General features: G+C 39.1%; 1 protein-coding gene across 9 annotated transcripts in view; it reads left to right on the top strand.

Moving 5' to 3' along the window:
• LOC106985516 (phospholipid-transporting ATPase IB-like) overlaps nucleotides 1–19848 on the top strand; it is a 213921-nt gene that overhangs the window by 125689 nt on the left and 68384 nt on the right. For all 9 annotated transcript variants that reach the window (XM_027064576.2, XM_053209405.1, XM_027064577.2 and 6 more), the window contains one exon: nucleotides 1567–1641. In XM_027064576.2, coding sequence (XP_026920377.1) covers nucleotides 1567–1641 — 75 coding nt within the window. The remainder of the gene's footprint in view (nucleotides 1–1566; nucleotides 1642–19848) is intronic.

The raw sequence follows: 19848 nt of genomic DNA, 5'->3' as shown, positions 1-19848 counted from the left end.
GGCTCCAGGCTCTGAGCCGTCAGCACAGAACCCGAAGCGGGGCTTGAACTCACAAACCACGAGATCATGACCTGAGTCGAAGTCGGACACTTAACCGACTGAGACACCCAGGTGCCCCTGAAAGCAAGAATCTTGGAAGAGATATTTACACACCATGTTTAATGCACCATTATTTACAATACCCAAGCAGAAGCAACCCAAACATCCAGTGACAGATGAAGAGATAACCAAAATGTGATATATAAATACGATGGAATATTATTCAGCCTTAAAAGGAAAGTAAATTCTGACACATACTATAATACGGATGAACCTTGAGGACATTGGCTAATTATGAGTCACACACAAAGAGCCAAACAATGTATGATTCCACTTACATGGGGTATCTAAAATAGTCAAATTCAGAGAGACAAAGGAGAGTGTTGGTGACCAGTGGCTGAGGGTTGAGGGATATGGGGAATTGTTCAGGGGTAGAGTTTCAGTTTTGCAAGATGAAAAAGTTCTGGAGATTGGTTGCACAACAATGTGAATATACTTAACGTTACTGCACTGTACACTTAAAATTGGTTATGGTTCTTACCACAATTAAAGTAAGTTGGACATACTCATGTAGATACATACTATGTGTTTCTGGGTTCTCTACTCTAACTCCTTGATTTCTGTGTCTGTTCCTCTGCCAACATCACACTGTCTCGAATTCTGTAGCAATACCATGAGCCTTAACATCAGGTAGAGTGAGTCTTTTCACTATATATTTTTTAAATTGTCTTAGTTATTCCCAGTCCTTTGCCTTAAATTTTTCTATTCGAGTATAAATACTATACATTGTTATATTAGTTTGAGATGTACAACATTGTGGCTCAACAATTCCGTCCGTTACTCAGTGCTCATCACGAGAAGTATAGTCTTAATCGCCTTCACCTATTTCACCCATCCTCTCATTCACCTTCCCTCTGGCAAGTCCCAGTCTGTTGTCTATATTTGAGGGTCTGGGTTTTTTTGTTGGTTGGTTGGTTGCTTTTGTTTCTTAAATTCCACACAGGGGTGAAATCATATAGTATTTGTCTTTCTCTGACTTATTTCACTTAGCATTATACAATCCAGGTCCATCCATGTTATTGCAAATGGTGGGATCTCACACTATTTCATGGTTGGGTGATATTCCATTGTATATATACCACCTCTCCTTTATCCATTCATCTACTGGCGAATAGTTGGGCTGCTTCCACATTTTTGCCATTGTAAATAATGCTGCAGTAAACACAGAGGGGCAGAGATCTTTTCACTGAAACAATGCATTATTGGACAATCAGATCTAAGCATTTCATTGAAATTGTTATTCTTTCTGTCAAAAAATAAAGAATGAAATAAAAATTCTAAAATAAATGAACTGCCTTTCTGTTAAGCTCAAACACTCAAGCTTGATTTTATTTACATTCTGGCAAAATTCCATTTGATGACATGGGAAAATAAGAATGATAAAGCATAGTATTTTAAGTACTTCAGTGAATGGAAACATTTAGGTCAGTATTGATACAAAACTTCATGAACTTTCTTCTCTTTCAGCTTTGGTTCGCCTTTGTTAATGGATTTTCTGGGCAGATTATATTTGAACGCTGGTGCATCGGCTTGTACAATGTGGTAAGCATTCCCTGTCTCTATCTGATAGCATGCGAAACTTCAGTGACATTCCTTTACTGTTTACGTCTGGGAAGTGTATCTAAGTCAATCATCTGTATACATAGCGGGCAGCACAAATACATCTTTAGAGCCTTTGTTGCTGCGACACATCCCGCAGAAGCCCAAGCTCTCCACACATGGTTTCAATCATAGCAGATCATTCTATAGCAACTGCATTAAATTTGTACCAATGTATTTTGATAATACATCCAAAATCTCCTTACTGAATGCTTGCACAATGTTTTCAGGCTTTTAAGGCAAGTAATTATTATTGAACTCTACCTCAACCAATTCCATTTAATACATATAATTAATATTTATCTATCTTTGTATATGTGGGTGTGTGTTCATAGTGTAACTCCATGGCCTTTTAAACCTGGAAGAAAATTTGTCCTTTTGTAAATATATCATCCTGTGTTTGTATGAAATGATGAATTTGATATCGAGTCCTACGTTAAGAATAAATGTAATAAATAAATGGAATTTTCTACAACTAAACAATCCCATACCATTACTTAACTCATTTTAAATTCAAACACTGGGAATAAACAATATGGTTAAGTTCATCTTAAAATTTTTGGTTTATTTTTCTTGTATTATTAATTCCACTTTAAGGATTAGCAGTTAGGGAAACCTAGCGTAAAAAATACGCTCCCGGTGAGCGTATCATGACATTTCTTTTGTACTGCACTGTCATAGTCATGTTACCATCTGGATGCTGTGTGCCTTAATCCCTAAAATTCTGTCTTCTAGGAGCTTAAACTCTGAAACAGCACAGACACAAGTCCCGGGCCAGAAGTCATTAAGTATCCAATAATACTAAGATGTCTAGTGCTAGGAACAGTTACAAGTCAACTCCAGGCGCTTCTGGCTAGTGCACTACACCGATGAACCTGAGGTCATACACATAGTCGCTCTACCAGGCTGTTGGTCACAGACGACAACACTCGATGTGTTTCTTTATTGTTTTTGAAGTGTTGTTACATACTGCGGTAGGGAGTGGCACAGTCTCTCCTCTCTGTCAGAAAATTCACTATGGGGGTGTCTGGTGGGCTCAGTTGGTCAAGTGTCTGACTCCTGATTTTGTCTCAGGTCATAATCTCACAGTCATGAGATCAAGCCCCACATTGGGCTCTGTGCGGACAGCAAGGAGCTTGCTTGGGATTCTCGCTCTCCTTCTCTCAAAACAAACATTCAAACAAAAAAACCAAACATTTTTTAAAATTATTAAAAAAAAAGAAGAACATTCATATGAATGCATGGCCACAGATATTAGTCAATAGAGTCTTATTTTTTTCTTTAATGAACAAAAGCACAGAACCTTTTTTTTTTATAAACACTAAAATGAGGGCTACGGTGGGAAACTTAAAATTATAGACATTTTAGGACAATATATGATGACTTATTAATAGCCATTGACTTACTAAATCTTATCATGAATATATTTTGCAGATGGGAAAAAAGAGGAGGCCTAGACATTTTACATAGTTACTGGCAATAAGAGAGAGCTAAATTTAAATCGGTTGTCATACTATTTCTGGAGGTCATATGTTATTTCTGCTTCTTCCGCGCATGACTAACTGCTATAGGAAACCTCCTGCCAGAAATAACCTATCAGACAAAATATATAAAATAATGATTTCAAACATTAAACAACAGGCTGCTCATGACTGTGATGCTTGAGAGAAGGCCTCTTCCAGGCCACAATGCAGGAAGATGGACCCAAAAGAAAGCCCAGGTGTCTACGCGAGTTGAAGACACAGAGGTTGGAGTTGCAGGACCAAGGCAGCTAGAATGTCAGAGGGAACTATACTGAGAGAGAGAGACAGCGTGACTCCGGAGATCCGTAGCTGGCCCCTGTGAACTATTGCTTCTGCTCTGTGTCTGCATGAGAAAAGTCTACCCGCAGCTAGGGAAAGAACCACTATAAAGTGGGAGGCTGTCACCAAAAAAGAAAGCAATATTTGAAGTAACAATGATCGAAAATGTCAAATCTGATGAAAGCTCACAAATCTAAGAACCTCAACAAATTCCAAGAAGAAGAAACCTAAAGAAAAACACACAAATGTTCTTTATAACCAAATTGCTGAAAATCAGTGGCCAAGACAATAATCTTTAAATCAACCACATAAACCAATACTGTGTACAGAACACAAACGTGCGAATAAAAGCAGATTTCTCGTTGAAAACCATGCAGGGCAGAAGACAATGGAATACCTTTAAAGATCTGAAAGAAAGAAAACAAATCCATTAACCCCAAATTCTATATGCGGTAAAAATGTCTTTTGAAAATGAACCAAGAAAATAGAAAACTCATCACCAGAAGACCTGTAATACCTGAAATGTGAAAGAAAGCTCTTCAAACAAAAGGAACAGTACATCAGGATGAAGTCTGGATCTGTCCAAAGAGGAACAGAAATGTTAATTATGTGGGAATTTATAAGACACTTTCCCTCTTCCCCTCATTTTCAATCATGATGCCAGATAACTGTTTAAAACAAAATTAATAATGTATTCTGGGAACTGTCATTAATTTAGAATTAAAACATATGATAAAGATAGCACAAAGAATGTGAGGAGGGATTTGGGAGTGTATTATTTGAATTTTGTGATACACTGCATATGCATACTGTAAATTTTAAAGAACTAAAACCCCCAAAAGTTATGGCTAATGAACCAATAATGGAGATATAATAAAATCTTAATATTCAGTTACTTCAAAAGAAGTCAGGATATAAGGTAAAAAACGGAAGACTGCACCAAACAGAAGGAAACAGGACCATGGTAGATTTCAACTGAACCACATTTATAATTACACTGTAATTATCCCAATAATTAGAAATCCTAAGAATCCGAACTATGTAACAATCTAATAACACAGCTTATTAGAAACTAAGGAGAAATGAAGCAGATCTTGATAGAATTAAATGGCAAGTTAAGTAAATGGACTCTTGCCTTCAGTGGCTTAACCTCTCCTGAATGAGCAGGGTCTGGTGCCCAAGCCAGCCGACCGCCTCCATGAGCCCTGGGACATCAGTCTACACTGGCACCAGTCACCCCACCAAGGTGACAGAGGCACCAAGCACCATGAGACACACGAGGCCCACAGGACTTCGCGGGCACCCCCTGCGCAGTGTCCGTAGGCCCCTCTGGCCTGCATCGTGCCTCAGCTCCAGCGGCCCTGCCACGGTGTCCACTCTGCAGAGAGCCCTGGGATCCTCTTGCCCACGCCCACCTCAGCGCCAGCCACCCTACGGGGCACCCCTTCCAGTGAGCGCTTTGAGACACCCAGATTGCACTCACCTCACCTGCAGCTGTCCCGCCAGGGTTCCTTCTGTGTGGAGAGCCCTGGGCCCCAGGCCTGCACACACTACAGCCTCAGTCATCCTGCCAGGGGCCCCTCCGTCCGCGTGAAGAGTCCTGGGACTGCCCCAGCCCAAGCCCACGTCAGCTTTCGCTGTCTTGCCATGGTACCCTCAGTGCAGAAAGCCTCAGGTCCTGCCTTGCACTCACCTCAGCTTCAGCCGTCCTGCCAGGACACCCTCTGTGCCAAGAGCCCAGGATCACTCCAGCCCGATCCCATTTCAGCTTCATCTATTTGATCAGGGCAGCCCCAGTGTGGAGTCATGCGGGACTCCATCCCGCGCCAGCCACGGCTCCTGCCAGCCAAAGTCACCAGGCACACACAATCTACACGGGGGACAGCCAGACACAAGACCATCCCTTCAGGTTTAGGAGAAATAGCTATTCTACCTAATTGACAAAGACACACACAGAAAGTCAAGTAAAATACAGAAGCAGAGGAATACGCTCCAAATGAAATAACAAGACAAAAACCTCAGAGAAAGAACTAAACGAAAGGGAGATAACCAATAAAGGATTCAAAGTAGAGGCACCTGGGTGGCTCAGTTAAGCATCTGACTCTTGATTTCAGCTCAGGTCATGATCTCATGGTTTGGGAGTTCAAGCCCCACAATGAGCTCTGTGCTGACAGCGCAGAGTCTGCTTGGAACTCTCTCTCTCTCCCTGCTCCTCCCCACTCACAGTCCGTCTCTCTCTCTCAGAATTTAAAAAAAAAGGTTCAAAGTTATGCTCAAATACATGCCCACCAGATTGGAGAGAAGAGCGGTTGAACTCCGTGAGAACATCAAGAGATAGAAAACATAAAAAAGAACCAATCAGGTTCTTCATAATACAGTAACTGAAAGAATACAATAACTGAAAAATACACCAGAGGGAATCAACAACAGATTGGAGGGACAGAATAACAGACCAGTGACCTGGAAGGCAGGGTAATGGAAAGCACCCCGAACAGCAAAAAGACAAAAGAGTTTCTAAAAATGAGGATAGGTTCAGGGATCTCTTGGACAATATCAAGTGAAAAAGCATTCACATTATAGGGGTCCCAGAAGGAGAAGAGAGAAAAGGGCAGAAAACTTATGGGAAGAAATAAGAGGCAAAAAATCCCCTGACTTGGGAAAGGAACTAGACATCTAGGTTCAGGAAGCAGACAGAGTTCCAGTGAAACCAGGGAGGTCTACGACATGACACTAATAATTAAAATGTCGAAGATTAAAGACATAGAGCTTTTTTTTAATTTTTTAATGTGTGTTTATTTTTGAGAAAGAGAGACAGAGTGCAAGCAGGGGAGAGGCGGAGAGGGAGACACAGAATCTGAGGCAGAATCTAGGCTCTGAGCTGTCAGCACACAGCCGGACGTGGGGCTCAAACTCACAAACCGTGAGATCATGACCTGAGCCAAAGTCAGATACTTAACCGTCTGAACCACCCATGTGCCCGAAGACACAGAGTTTTAAAAGCAGTAAGAGGAGAGCAACTAGTTTGTACAAGGGAAATTCCATAAGTCTAACAGCTGATTTTTCAGGAGAAATTGCATGTAACACAAAGTGACATGAGAAACTCAAAGCGCTGAAAGGAAAAAACCTACAATCGAGTGGAAAAGAAAACGCCATAATTAGAAGAAGATTATAAAAGAAAATATTTCACAGGTAAAAGCAAACACTCAGTAAAGGTAGTAGAACAATCGCTTGTAAATCTTGTATTGAGGTTAAAGACCAAAGAAATAAAACTAATTATATCTAAAAAGAGGACTCACAAAAAGATGCAAAATATAACATACACATCAAATGTGGAGGGGGAAGAAAAAACGAAATTCCTTTACAATGTGTTCAAGTGTAAGTAACCATCATTTAATACAGATTCCTATATACTTAGGGAAGTTATATACAAACCTCATGGTAACCACAAACCAAAAACCTATAATACATACACACAAAATAAAGAGAAAAAAAAATCAAATATAATGCTAAACAAAGTCATCAATCACAAGAAAACAGAACAAGGGAAGTAGAAAGGAACAGAGAACTACAAAAAAAAAAATCAGAAAACAGTGAGCAAAATGGCAATATGTACATACCTATCAATAATTACTTTAAATGTAAATGGTCTAAGTGCCCCATAAGAAAAGATAAATACCACATGATTTCACTCCTATGTGGAATTTAAGGAACAAAACAGACGAACATAGGGAAACGGAAGGAAAAATAAGATTAAAAACAGAGAGGGAGACAAACCATGAGACTCTTAAATACAGAGAACAACCTGAGGGCCGCTGGAGTGCTGTTGGGTGAGGAGATGGGCTAAATGAGTGAGGGGCATTAAGGAGGGCACTTGTTGGGATGAGCACTGGGTGTTAGATGTAAGTGATGAATCACTAAATTCTACCCTGAAACCATTATAATAATGTTCACTAACTTGGACTTAAACAAAATTTAATTTTTTTTAACTTTTATTTATTTTTGAGAGAGAGAGACAGAGCATGAATAAGGGAGGAGCAAAAAGAGAGGGAGACACAGAATCCAAAGCAGGCTCCAGGCTCTGTGCTGTCAGCACAGAACCCAGTGTGGGGCTTGAACCCACGAACGTGAGATCATGACCTGAGCCAAAGTTGAACACTTAACCGACTGAGCCACCAGGGCACCCCTGGATTTAAGTAAAATCTAAAAACAGACACGGGGAGATTCAAGGGAAGTTGGCGGCATAGGAGGCCACTGGGCTCACCTCGTCCTGATTGCTTAGATTCCACCCACATCTGCCTGGATAACCCAGAAAACCGCCGGAAGACTAGCAGAACGGACTCTCCGGAGCCAAGCGTAGACCAGAGGCCCACGGAAGAGGGTAGGAAAGGTGGAGAGGCGGTGTGCGCTCCACGGACTGGCGGGAGGGAGCCGGGGTGGGGGAGGGGCGGCCAGACCACCCGGCAAGGCAGAGCCCCCGAGTCTGGCTGGCAAAAGCGGAGGGGCCGGACGGAGCGTGTTCTGACAGCCAGCGGGACTTAACATCCAGAATGGTCAAAGTGAACAGCTCTGCTCTGGGAGAGTGGGGAGGGTGAGAGGACACCGGGAGGGAGAGTTGTTGAGCCCCGGATGACAGAGCTCAGCTCGGTGGGGAACAAAGGCGCTGGGAAGCGCCATCTCCCTCGACCATCCCCCAGCCGGAATCCCAAAGGGAATCAGTTCCCGACACCGAACTTGCTTGCGCTGAGCGAACTCCCAATGCTGTGCTTCTGTGGATCCATCCCTCCCACGGGCCTGCCTCCCTCCCTCCCGGTGCTGCAGGGCCCCTCCCACAGGGGACCACCCACGGCAAAGCGAGCTGAGCCTGCCCCTCCCGCCCCTGTGCACCTTGAGGATCCACCCTGGCTAATATGCCCTTGGCCAGATCCCATCGAAGCGGCACCACAAGCCTGGCAGCGTGCAAGCAGCCCAGGCAGGGGCCACACCACTCCACAGTGAGTCCTGCCCCTGGGTGAGGGGAAGAGAAGGCACACACCAGTCTGACTGTGGCCCCAGTGGTGGGCTGGGGGCAGACATCAGGTGTGACTGTGGCCCCGCCCACCAACGCAAGTTACTCCAAACAGTACAGGGGAAGAGCCCTGCACTTCCACGCCACCCCAGGGACCATCCAAAATGACGAAAGGGAAGAATTCTCCTCAAAAGAAACTCCAGGAAGTAGCGACAGCTAACAAATTGATCAAAAACTATTTAAGCAATATAACATAACAGGAATTTAGAATAATAGTTGTAAAATTAATTGCTGGACTTGAAAAAAGCATAGAGGACACCAGAGAGTCTATTGCTACAGAGATCAAGGGACTAAGAAATAGTCATGAGGAGCTAAAACATGCTATAAATGAGGTGCAAAATAAAATGGAGGCGGGCAGAGGAGAGAATAGGTGAATTAGAAGATAAAATTATGCAAAAAGAGGAAGCTGAGAAAAAGAGAGATAAAAAAAATCCATGAGTATGAGGGGAGGATTAGAGACCTAAATGATGCAATCAAATGGAATAATATCTGTATAATAGGAATTCCAGAAGAGTAAGAGAGAGAGAAAGGGGCTGAAAGTGTACTTGAACAAACCATAGCTGAGAATTTCCCTGATCTGGGGAAGGAAAAAGGCATTGAAATCCAAGAGGCACAGAGAACTCCCTTCAGACGTAACTTGAATCGATCTTCTGCATGACATAGCGAAACTGGAAAAATACAAGGAAAAGGAGAAAATTCTGAAAGCAGCTAGGGATAAACATGCTCTAACATACAAAGAGAGACTGATAAGACTAGTGACAGACCTATCTACTGAAACTTGGCAGGCCAGAAAAGAATGGCAGGAAATCTTCAATGGCAGGAAATCAACAGAAAAAATATGCAGCTGAGAATCCTTTATCCAGCAAGTCTGTCATTCAGAATAGAAGGAGAGATAAAGGTCTTCCCAAACAAAAACTGAAGGAATTCATCACCACTAAACAGCCCTACAAGAGATCCTAAGGGGATTCTGTGAGTAAATGTTGCAAGGACCACAAAGTACCAGAGACATCACTACAAGCATGAAACCTATAGACATCACAATGACTCTAAACCCATATCTTTCAATAACAACACCGAATGTAAACAGACTAAATGCTCCAACCAAAAGACATAGGATATCAGAATGGATAAAAAAAATAAGACCCATCTATCTGCTGTCCACAAGGGACTCATTTTAGAACTGAGGACACCTTCAGATTGAAAGTGAGGGGATGGAGAACTATCTATCATGCTATTGGAAGTCAAAAGAAAGCTGGAGTAGCCATACTTGTATCAGACAAACTAGACTTTAAATTAAAGGCTGTAACAAGAGATGAAGAAGGGCATTATATAATAATTACAGGGTCTATCCATCAGGAAGAGCTAACAATTATAAATATCTATGCGCCGAATACGGGAGCCCCCAAATATATAAAACAATTAATCACAAACATAAGCAACCTTGTTGATAAGAATATGGTAACTGCAGGGGATTTTAATACTCCACTTACAACAATGGATAGATCATCTAGACACAGGACCAATAAAGAAACAAGGGCCCTAAATGATACACTGGATCAGATGGACTTGACAGATATATTTAGAACTCTGCATCCCAAAGCAACAGAATACACTTTCTTCGAGTACACACAGAACATTCTCCAAGATAGATCACATACTGGGTCACAAAACAGCCCTTCATAAGTATACAAGAATTGAGATCATACCATGCATACTTTCAGACCACAATGCTATGAAACTTGAAATCAACCACAGGAAAAAGTCTTGGAAAACCTTCAAAAGCATGGAGGTTAAAGAATACCCTACTAAAGTATGAATGGGTCAACCACGCAATTAGAGAAGAAATTAAAAAATATATGGAAACAAATGAAAATGAAAATACAACAATCCAAATGCTTTGGGATGCAGTGAAAGCAGTCCAGAGAGGAAAATACATTGCAATCCAGGCCTATCTCAAGAAACAAGAGAAATCCCAAATACAAAATCTAACAGCACATCTAAAGGAAATAGAAGCAGAACAGCAAAGACACCCCAAACCCAGCAGAAGAAGAGAAATAATAAAGATCAGAGCAGAAATAAACAATATAGAATCTAAAAAAACTGTAGAGAAGATCAATGAAACCAAGAGTTGGTTTTTTGAAAAAATAAACAAAATTGATAAACCTCTAGCCAGGCTTCTCAAAAAGAAAAGGGAGATGACCCAAATAGATAAAATCATGAATGAAAATGGAATTATTACAACCAATCCCTCCGAAATACAAGCAATTATCAGGGAATACTATGAAAAATTATATGCCAACAAATTGGACAACCTGGAAGAAATGGACAAATTCCTAAACACCCACACACTTCCAAAACTCAAACAGGAGGAAATAGAAAACTTGAACAGACCCATAACCAGCAAAGAAATTCAATCAGTTGTCAAAAATCTCCCAAGAAATAGGAGTCCAGGACCAGATGGCTTCCTTGGGGAATTCTACCAGACATTTAAAGCAGAGATAATACCTATCCTTCTCAAGCTATTCCAAAAAATAGAAAGGGAAGGAAAACTTCCAGACTCATTCTATGAAGCCAGCATTACTTTGATTCCCAAACCAGACACACACCCAGCAAAAAAAGAGAACTACAGGCCAGTATCCCTGATGAATATGGATGCAAAAATTCTCAAAGATACTAGCAAATCGAATTCAACAGCATATAAAAAGAATTATTCACCATGATCAAGTGGGATTCATTCCCAGGCTGCAGGGCTGGTTCAACATTCGCAAATCTATCCATGTGATACATCACGTTAATAAAAGAAATGAAAAGAACCATATGATCCTGTCTATTGATGCAGAAAAAGCATTTGACAAAATGCAGCATCCTTTCTTAATAAAAGCCCTCGAGAAAGTCGGGATAGAAGGAACATACTTAAACATCATAAAAGCCATTTATGAAAAGCCCACAGCTGATATCATCCTCAATGGGGAAAATCTGAGGGCTTTCCCCCTGAGATCAGGAACACGACAGGGATGTCCACTCTCACCGCTGTTGTTTAACATAGTGTTGGAAGTTCTAGCATCAGCAATCAGACAACAAAAGGAAATCAAAGGCATCAAAATTGGCAAAGAGGAAGTCAAGCTTTCACTTTTTGCAGATGACATGATATTATACATGGAAAATCCAATAGACTCCACCAAAAGTCTGCTAGAATTGATACATGAATTCAGCAAAGTTGCAGGATACAAAATCAATATACATAAATCAGTTGCATTCTTATACACTAATAATGAAGCAACAGAAAGACAAATAAAGAAACTGATCCCATTCACAATTGCACCAAGAATCATGAAATACCTAGGAATAAACCTAACCAAAGATTTAAAAGATCTGTATGCTGAAAACTATACAAAGCTTATGAGGGAAATTGAAGAAGATACAAAGAAATGGAAAAACATTCCATGCTCATGGATTGGAAGAATAAATATTGTTAAAATGTCAATAATACCCAAAGCAATCTACACATTCAATGCAATCCCAATCAATATTGCACCAGCATTCTTCTCGAAGCTGAAACAAGCAATCCTAAAATTTGTATGGAACCACAAAAGACCCCGAATAGCCAAAGTAATATTGAAGAAGAAGAAGACCAAAGCAGGAGGCATCACAATCCCAGACTTTAGCCTCTACTACAAAGCTGTAATCATCAAGACAGCACGGTATTGGCACAACAACAGACACATAGACCAATGGAATAGAGATTCCAGAACTGGACCCACAAAAGTATGGCCAACTAATCTTTGACAGAGCAGGAACAAATATCCAATGGAAAAAAGACTCTAACAAATGGTGCTGGGAGAACTGGACAGTGACATGCAGAAGGATGAAACTAGACCACTTTCTTACACCATTCACAAAAATAAACTCAAAATGGATGAAGGACCTGAATGTGAGACAGGAAACCATCAAATCCCTAGAGGAGAAAGCAGGAAAAAAAACCTCTCTGACCTCAGCCGCAGCAATTTCTTACTCGACACATCTCCAAAGGCAAGGGAATTAAAAGCAAAAATGAACTACTGGGACCACATGAAGATAAAAAGCTTCTGCACTGCAAAGGAAACAATCAACAAAACTAAAAGGCAACAGATAGAATGGGAAAAGATATTTGCAAATGACATATCAGACAAAGGGCTAGTATCCAAAATCTAAAGAACTCACCAAACTCCTCACCTGAAAAACAAATAATCCAGTGAAGAAATGGGCAGAAGACATGAATGGACACTTCTTTAAAGAAGACATCCAGATGGCCAACAGGCACATGAAAAGATGCTCAACATCACTCCTCATCAGGGAAATACAAATCAAAACCACAGTGAGATATCACCTCACACCAGTCAGAGTGGCTGAAATGAACAAATCAGGAGACTATAGATGCTGGCGAGGATGTGGAGAAACGGGAACCCTCTTGCACGGTTGGTGGGAATGCAAACTGGTGCAGCCACTCTGGAAGACAGTGTGGAGGTTCCTCAAAAAATTAAAAATAGGTTTGGGGAGCCTGGGTGGCGCAGTCGGTTAAGCGTCCGACTTCAGCCAGGTCACGATCTCGCGGTCCGTGAGTTCGAGCCCCGCGTCTGGGCTGATGGCTCAGAGCCTGGAGCCTGTTTCCGATTCTGTGTCTCCCTCTCTCTCTACCCCTCCCCCGTTCATGCTCTGTCTCTCTCTGTCCCAAAAATAAATAAACATTGAAAAAAAATTCTTTAAAAATAAGTTTACCCTATGACCCAGAAATAGCACTGCTAGGAATTTACCCAAGGGATACAGGAGTGCTGATGTATAGGAGCACTTGTACCCCAATGTTTATAGCAGCACTTTCAACAATAGTCAGATTATGGAAAGAGCCTAAATGTCCATCAACTGATGAATGGATAAAGAAATTGTGGTTTAGATACAACACAATGGAATACTACGCGGCAATGAGAAAGAATGAAATATGGCCTTTTGTAGCAACGTGGATGGAACTGGAGATTGTTATGCTAAGTGAAATAAGTCATACAGAGAAAGATACCATATGTTTTCACTCTTATGTGGATCCTGAGAAACTTAACAGAAGACCATGGGGAAGGGGATGGGGGAAAAAAAAGAGAGGGAGGGAGCCAAAGCATAAGAGACTCTTAAAAACTGAGAATACACTGAGGGTTGATGGGGGGTAGGAGGGAGGGGAAAGTGGGTGATGGGCATTGAGGGGGGCACCTATTGGGATGAGTACTAGGTTTTATATGGAAACCAATTTGACAATAAATTTCATAGTCAAAATAAATAAATAAACAGACAGACAATGGAATTGATAAAAACAAAACAAAAGACCCATCTATATGCTGCCTGTAAGAAAGTTCAGACTTAAACACATACAGACTGAAAGTGAAGAGATGGAAAAACATACCATGCAAATGGTATGGGAGGAAAAAAGCCATAATACTTATATTAGATTAAATGAACTTCAAAGTCTTTTTTTTAAATGTTTATTTATTTTTGAAAGAGAGAGAGTGACAGAGCGTGAGCAGGGGAGGGGCAGAGAGAGAGGGAGTCACAGAATCTGAAGCAGGCTCCAGGCTCTGAGCTGTCAGCACAGAGCCTGACGTGGGGCCCGAACCCACGAACCGTGAGATCATGACCTGAGCCGAAGTCAGATGCTCAACCGACTGAGCCACCCAGGTGCCCCAGATTAAATAAACTTTAAAATAAAGACTGTAACAATAGACAGAGAGAGGCATTGCATAATGATAAAGGAATCAATCCAAGAAGAAGATATAACAATTATAAATATCTGTGCACCCAACATTGGAGCACCTAAATACATAAAGCAAATATTAACATACATAAAGTGAGAAACTAACAGCAACACAATAATAGTAGGTACTTTAACACCACATTTATCTATCAATAGATAGATCGATCGATCGATAGACACTATCGATCGATCGATAGATAGATCATACAGGCAGAAAATCAATAAGAAACAGGGTCTTTAATGACACATTTGACTAGATAGACTCAACAGATACATACAGAACATTCCATCCAAAAACAACAGAATACACATTCTTTTCAAGTGCACATGGAACATTTTCCTAGGTAGATCATATATTAAACCACAAAACAAGTCTCAATATTTTAGTAAGATTAAAATCATATCAAATATCTTTTCCAACCATAATAGTATGACACTAGAAATCAATTATAAGAAAAAAACTCTTTGGAAAAAGCACAAACCATAGATTTTAAACAACATGCTACTAAATAACCAATAGGTCAAGAAAGAAATCAAATGGAAAATTAAAAAATACATGGAGGCATGGGATGCCCGGGGTGGCTCAGTTCTTTAAGCATCCAACTTTGGCTCAGGTCATGATCTCGCAGTTTGTGATTTCGAGCCCCAACTGGGCTCTGTGCTGACAGCTCGGAGTCTGGAGTCTGCTTCATATTCTGTGTCTCCCTCTCTCTCTGCCCCTCCCCTGCTTGTGCTCTGTCTCTCTCAAAAGTGAATAAACATTAAAACATTTTTAAAAAATACACGGAGCAAATGAAAATGAAAACACAATAGTCCAAAATCTTTGGGATGCAGCAAAGAAGTTCTAAAGAGGGAAATTTCTAACCATACACACCTACCTCAAGAAATAAGAAAAATCTCTAATGAACAATCTAAGCTTACATGTCATGGACCCAGAAAAATAACAAAGTCCAAAGTCAGTAGAAGGAAAGAAATAATAAAGAACAGAAAAAAAAATCAGTGAAACAGAGAATAAATATATATACATACATACATATACATAAAAAAGATCATGGAAACCAAGAGTTAGTTCTTTGAAAAAATAAACAAATTTGATAAACCTTTAGCCAGAATCATCAAGAAAAAAGAGGACTCCAATGAATAAAATCAGAAATTAGAAGTAATAAACACCACAGAAATATAAAGGATTATAAGAGACTACTATGAGAAATTATATGCCAACAAATTGGGCCACCTACAAGAAATGGATAAATTCCTAGAAATATATAACTTCTCAAAACTGAATTAAGAACAAATAGAAATTCTGAACACAGTACTAGTAACAAAAATGAATCAGTAATCAAAAATTCCTAACGAGTAAGTCTAGGACTAGATGGATTCACTCTACCAAACATTTAAAGACTCTACCAAACAATTTTCTCCTCCAACCATCCCAACAAGAGGAAGGAAAGCTCCCAAATGCATTCTATGAGCCAGCATTACCTGGATACCAAAAACAAAGACACTGCATAAAAAGAACTCTACAAACCAATACACCTGATAAACATAGATGAAAATATTTAATAAAACATTAGCAAACCATGTTCAACAATACATTAAAACAGTTATTCAGCATGATTGAGTGGGATTAATTCCAGGGATGCAAGGATGTTTCAATATTTTCAAATCAATCAATGTTATACATCATATTAACGAAACGAAGGATAAAATTATATGACCATCTCAATAGATACAGAAAAAAATTTTAAGAAAATTCAACATCATTCATGATAAAAATTCTCAAGTGTGTTTAGAGGGAACATACATCAACATAACAAAGGCCACGTATGACACACCCACACCTGATATGTCATATTCAATGGTGAAAAACACCTTTTCCTCTAAGACGAGCAACATGACGATGATGTTCACTCTAACCACTTTTATTCAACATAGTACTGGAAGTCCTAGCCACATAATCATATAAGAAAAAGAAACAAAAGGCATAAGAAATTGAAAATGGAAAGAAAAGCTGTTACTATTTACAGATGACAACACTATACATAAAAACTCTAAAGAAGCCACCAAAAAAAATTTTAGAATGAATGAATTCAGTAGAGTTGTAGGATACAAAATTAATCTACAGAAATATGTTTTTATACACAAATAATAAAGTAGCAGAAAGAGAAATTAAGGAAATAATCCCATTTACACTGTACCAAAAGGAATAAAATATCTAAGAATAAAGTTAGCTAATGAGATGAAAGAACCATACTCTGAAAACTGAGTCACTGATGAAAGAAACTGAAGATGACACGAAGAAATGGAAAGATATACCATGCTCATAGATTGGAAAAATTCATATCATTAGAATGTCAGACTACCCAAAGCAATCTATGGATTCAAGGCAGTCCCCATCAATACCAATAGCATTTTTCACAGAACTAGAACAAACAATCCTAAAATTTGTGTGGACCTACAAGAGACCTTGAACAGCCAAAGCAATATTGAGAAAGAACAGCAAAGCTGGAGGCATAAAAATTCCAGATTTCAAGATATACTAAAAAGCTATAGTAATCAAGACAGTATGGCATGTGAACAGATACGTAGGTCAATGGGACAGGATAGAAAGCCCAGAAATAAATCCACATTTAAACGGCCAATTAATCTACGACAAAGGAGGCAAGAATGAAGAAAGACAGTCTTTTCAAGACAGCTACATGCAAAAGAATGAAACTAGACCACTTTCTTAACACCATACACAAAAACTCAAAGTGGATTAAAGATCTAAAAGTGAGAACTGAAACCATAAAGTTCCTAAAAGAAAGCATAGGCAGTAATTTCTTGGACATCATCCTTAGCAACATATTTAAGGATATATCTCTCCAGGCAAGGGGAACAAAAGAAAAATAAGCTATTGTGACTCTACCAAAATAAAATGTAGAGCAAAGGAAACCATTAACAAAACAAAAAGGTAACCTAGAAGATATTTGCAAGACATTGCAATAAGGAATTAATATACAGAATATGTAAAGAATTTATACAACTCAACATAAAAAAAATCTGATTAAAAAATGGGCAGAGGACCTGAGTAGACATTTTTCCAAAGAAGACACACGGATGGCCAACAGACAACATTAAAAGATGTTTAACATTAGTGATTATCAGGAAAACGCAGATCAAAACCACAATGAGATATCACCTCACACATATCAGAATGGCTAATAACAAAAAGACAGGGAATAACAAGTGTTGGCAAGGATGTGGAGAAAAGGGAACCAATAGGGAAATCCCCATTAGTAGGAATTTAAATGGGTGCAAGCATTGTGGAAAAAAGTATAGAGTGTCCCCAAGAAATTAAAAATAAAAATATCACAGGATCTAGTAATTTTACTACTAGTTATTTACCCAAAGAAATGAAAACACTAATTCTGAAAGATATGTGGACCCCTATGTTTGTTGCGGCATTATTTACAATACCCAGACGTGGAAGCAACCCAAGATGAACGGATAAAGATGATGTATATACACACAAAAGGATATTACTCAGTCATAAAAAAAAAAAAAAAAAAAAAAAAGACTGTGATCTTGCCATTTGTTGACAACAAGGATGGACCTAGCCGGTATTATACTCAGTGAAATAAGTCAGAGAAAGACAAATACCACATGACTTCACTTACATGTGGAACCTAAAAACAAAACAAGTGAACAAACTAACAACAACAGCAACAAAGCCAAAAGAGATCCATGAATACAAAGCATAATCCGGTAGTTGTCAGAGGGCCGGGGGATGGGCAAAATGCATAAAGGTGGGTGGAAGATACAGGCTTCCAGTTACGAATAAATAAGTCACGGGATGAAAGGTACAGCAGAGTGAATACAGTCAATGATATGATAATAGTGCTGTGTGGTGATAAGGGGTGGTTACACTTGAAGTGAGCACAGAATAATGTACAGAGTTGTTGACTGCTATGTTGTATAACTAATGTAGCATCAGGAGTCAACTATACCTCAGTAAAAGAACTTCCCTTTGACATTTATAGAAAATTCTACTCAACAACAGCAAAATACACAATCTTTTCAAGTTGCATATAAAACATTCATCAATAGACTACATGCTGGGTGATAAGGCAAGTCTTAGTAAATTGAAAAGGATTAAAATCACATAGAAGATGTTCTTTTGATCTCAGTGGATTTAAACCACATAGCAGTAACAATAAACAATAAAGGAATAACAGTAATTCCCTAGGAAAATACCCACATATTTGATAATTAACGAACACACTTCTAAATACATCATGGTCACAGAAGAAATCACAGGAATATTTAGGAGATATTTTGAACAGAAAAAATAAAACAAAAATTTTCAAATTACGTGAGATGTAGCTAAAGCAGTGTTTAGAGAACACTTACATTTTTTAAATGTTTATACCAGTAATTTAGGGTCTAACATCAAGCTCCAACCTGAAGAAACTAGAAAAGGAAGATTCAGAGAAGTCCAGAATAAACAAAGCAAAATAAACATAAAAAAAAAAGCATGATTAAAATAAGTGTAAAGCAAAACAAACAAACAAACAAACAAACAAACAAAAAAACAAAAAACAAGCAGTAAAAACTGGTTCTTAAAACAAGACAAATGAGGTTGATAAATCTCTATTCAGACTGATCAAGCACACTATAAAAAGAAGATAGAAATTAACCAATATTAGGAATGAATGGTAGAGGGGTCTATAGGTCTTACAGATAACAAATGACTATCAGCAAATATGAAGAATATTTATGACCTATTTTACATTTTGAATAAAATTGACAAATTCCTTGAAAGACACAAACTACTAAATATCACCCAAGAAGATATAGATAACCGTAACAGCCCCATATCTATTAAAAAATTTTAAGTTCTTAGTTAAAAACCTTCAGAAGTATTAACAAAACAAATATAGACAAATTTTTCCAGAAAAGAGAGGAGGAAATACCCCAACTGATTTATGACGCAGTATTACCCAGATATCAAACCAGACAAAATAGAATAGAATATTCCAATCGCATATCCCTCAAGATTGCAGATGCAAAAAATTCTAGCAAATCAAATCCAGCAATATAAAAAACTTTTTGACAAATTAGGATTTATCTCAGAAATGCAGTTTGGTTTACTATTTAATATTCAGCGTAATACACCTTTTTATAAGATTTAAAAGGAAGGGGCACCTGGGTGGCTCAGTCAGTTGAGTGGCAGACTCTTGATTTCTGCTCAGGTTATGACCTCTGTGCTGAGCGCAGGGCCAGCTTAAGATTCTCTCTCTCCCCCACTATGCCCCTCACCTCTGCACAGGCACATGCTGTCTCTAAAACAAACAAACAAAAAAAGATATAAAAGGAAGAACCATATAACCATCTCAGCAAATGCAGTAAAGACACTTGAGAGAATTTATCACTCATTCTGCGAAGCACTAAGAAAAGTGCTTCTCTGAAAAACCTACAGCTAACATCATACCTAATGGCAAAACCTGTTCCCCTAAGGTCAAGAAGAATGG

This window comes from Acinonyx jubatus, chromosome A1, assembly GCF_027475565.1.
Source record: "Acinonyx jubatus isolate Ajub_Pintada_27869175 chromosome A1, VMU_Ajub_asm_v1.0, whole genome shotgun sequence".
NCBI classification, from domain to species: domain Eukaryota; kingdom Metazoa; phylum Chordata; class Mammalia; order Carnivora; family Felidae; genus Acinonyx; species Acinonyx jubatus.
Note: the sequence above shows the minus strand (reverse complement) of the source record. Positions and strands in the feature narration are given on the sequence as shown.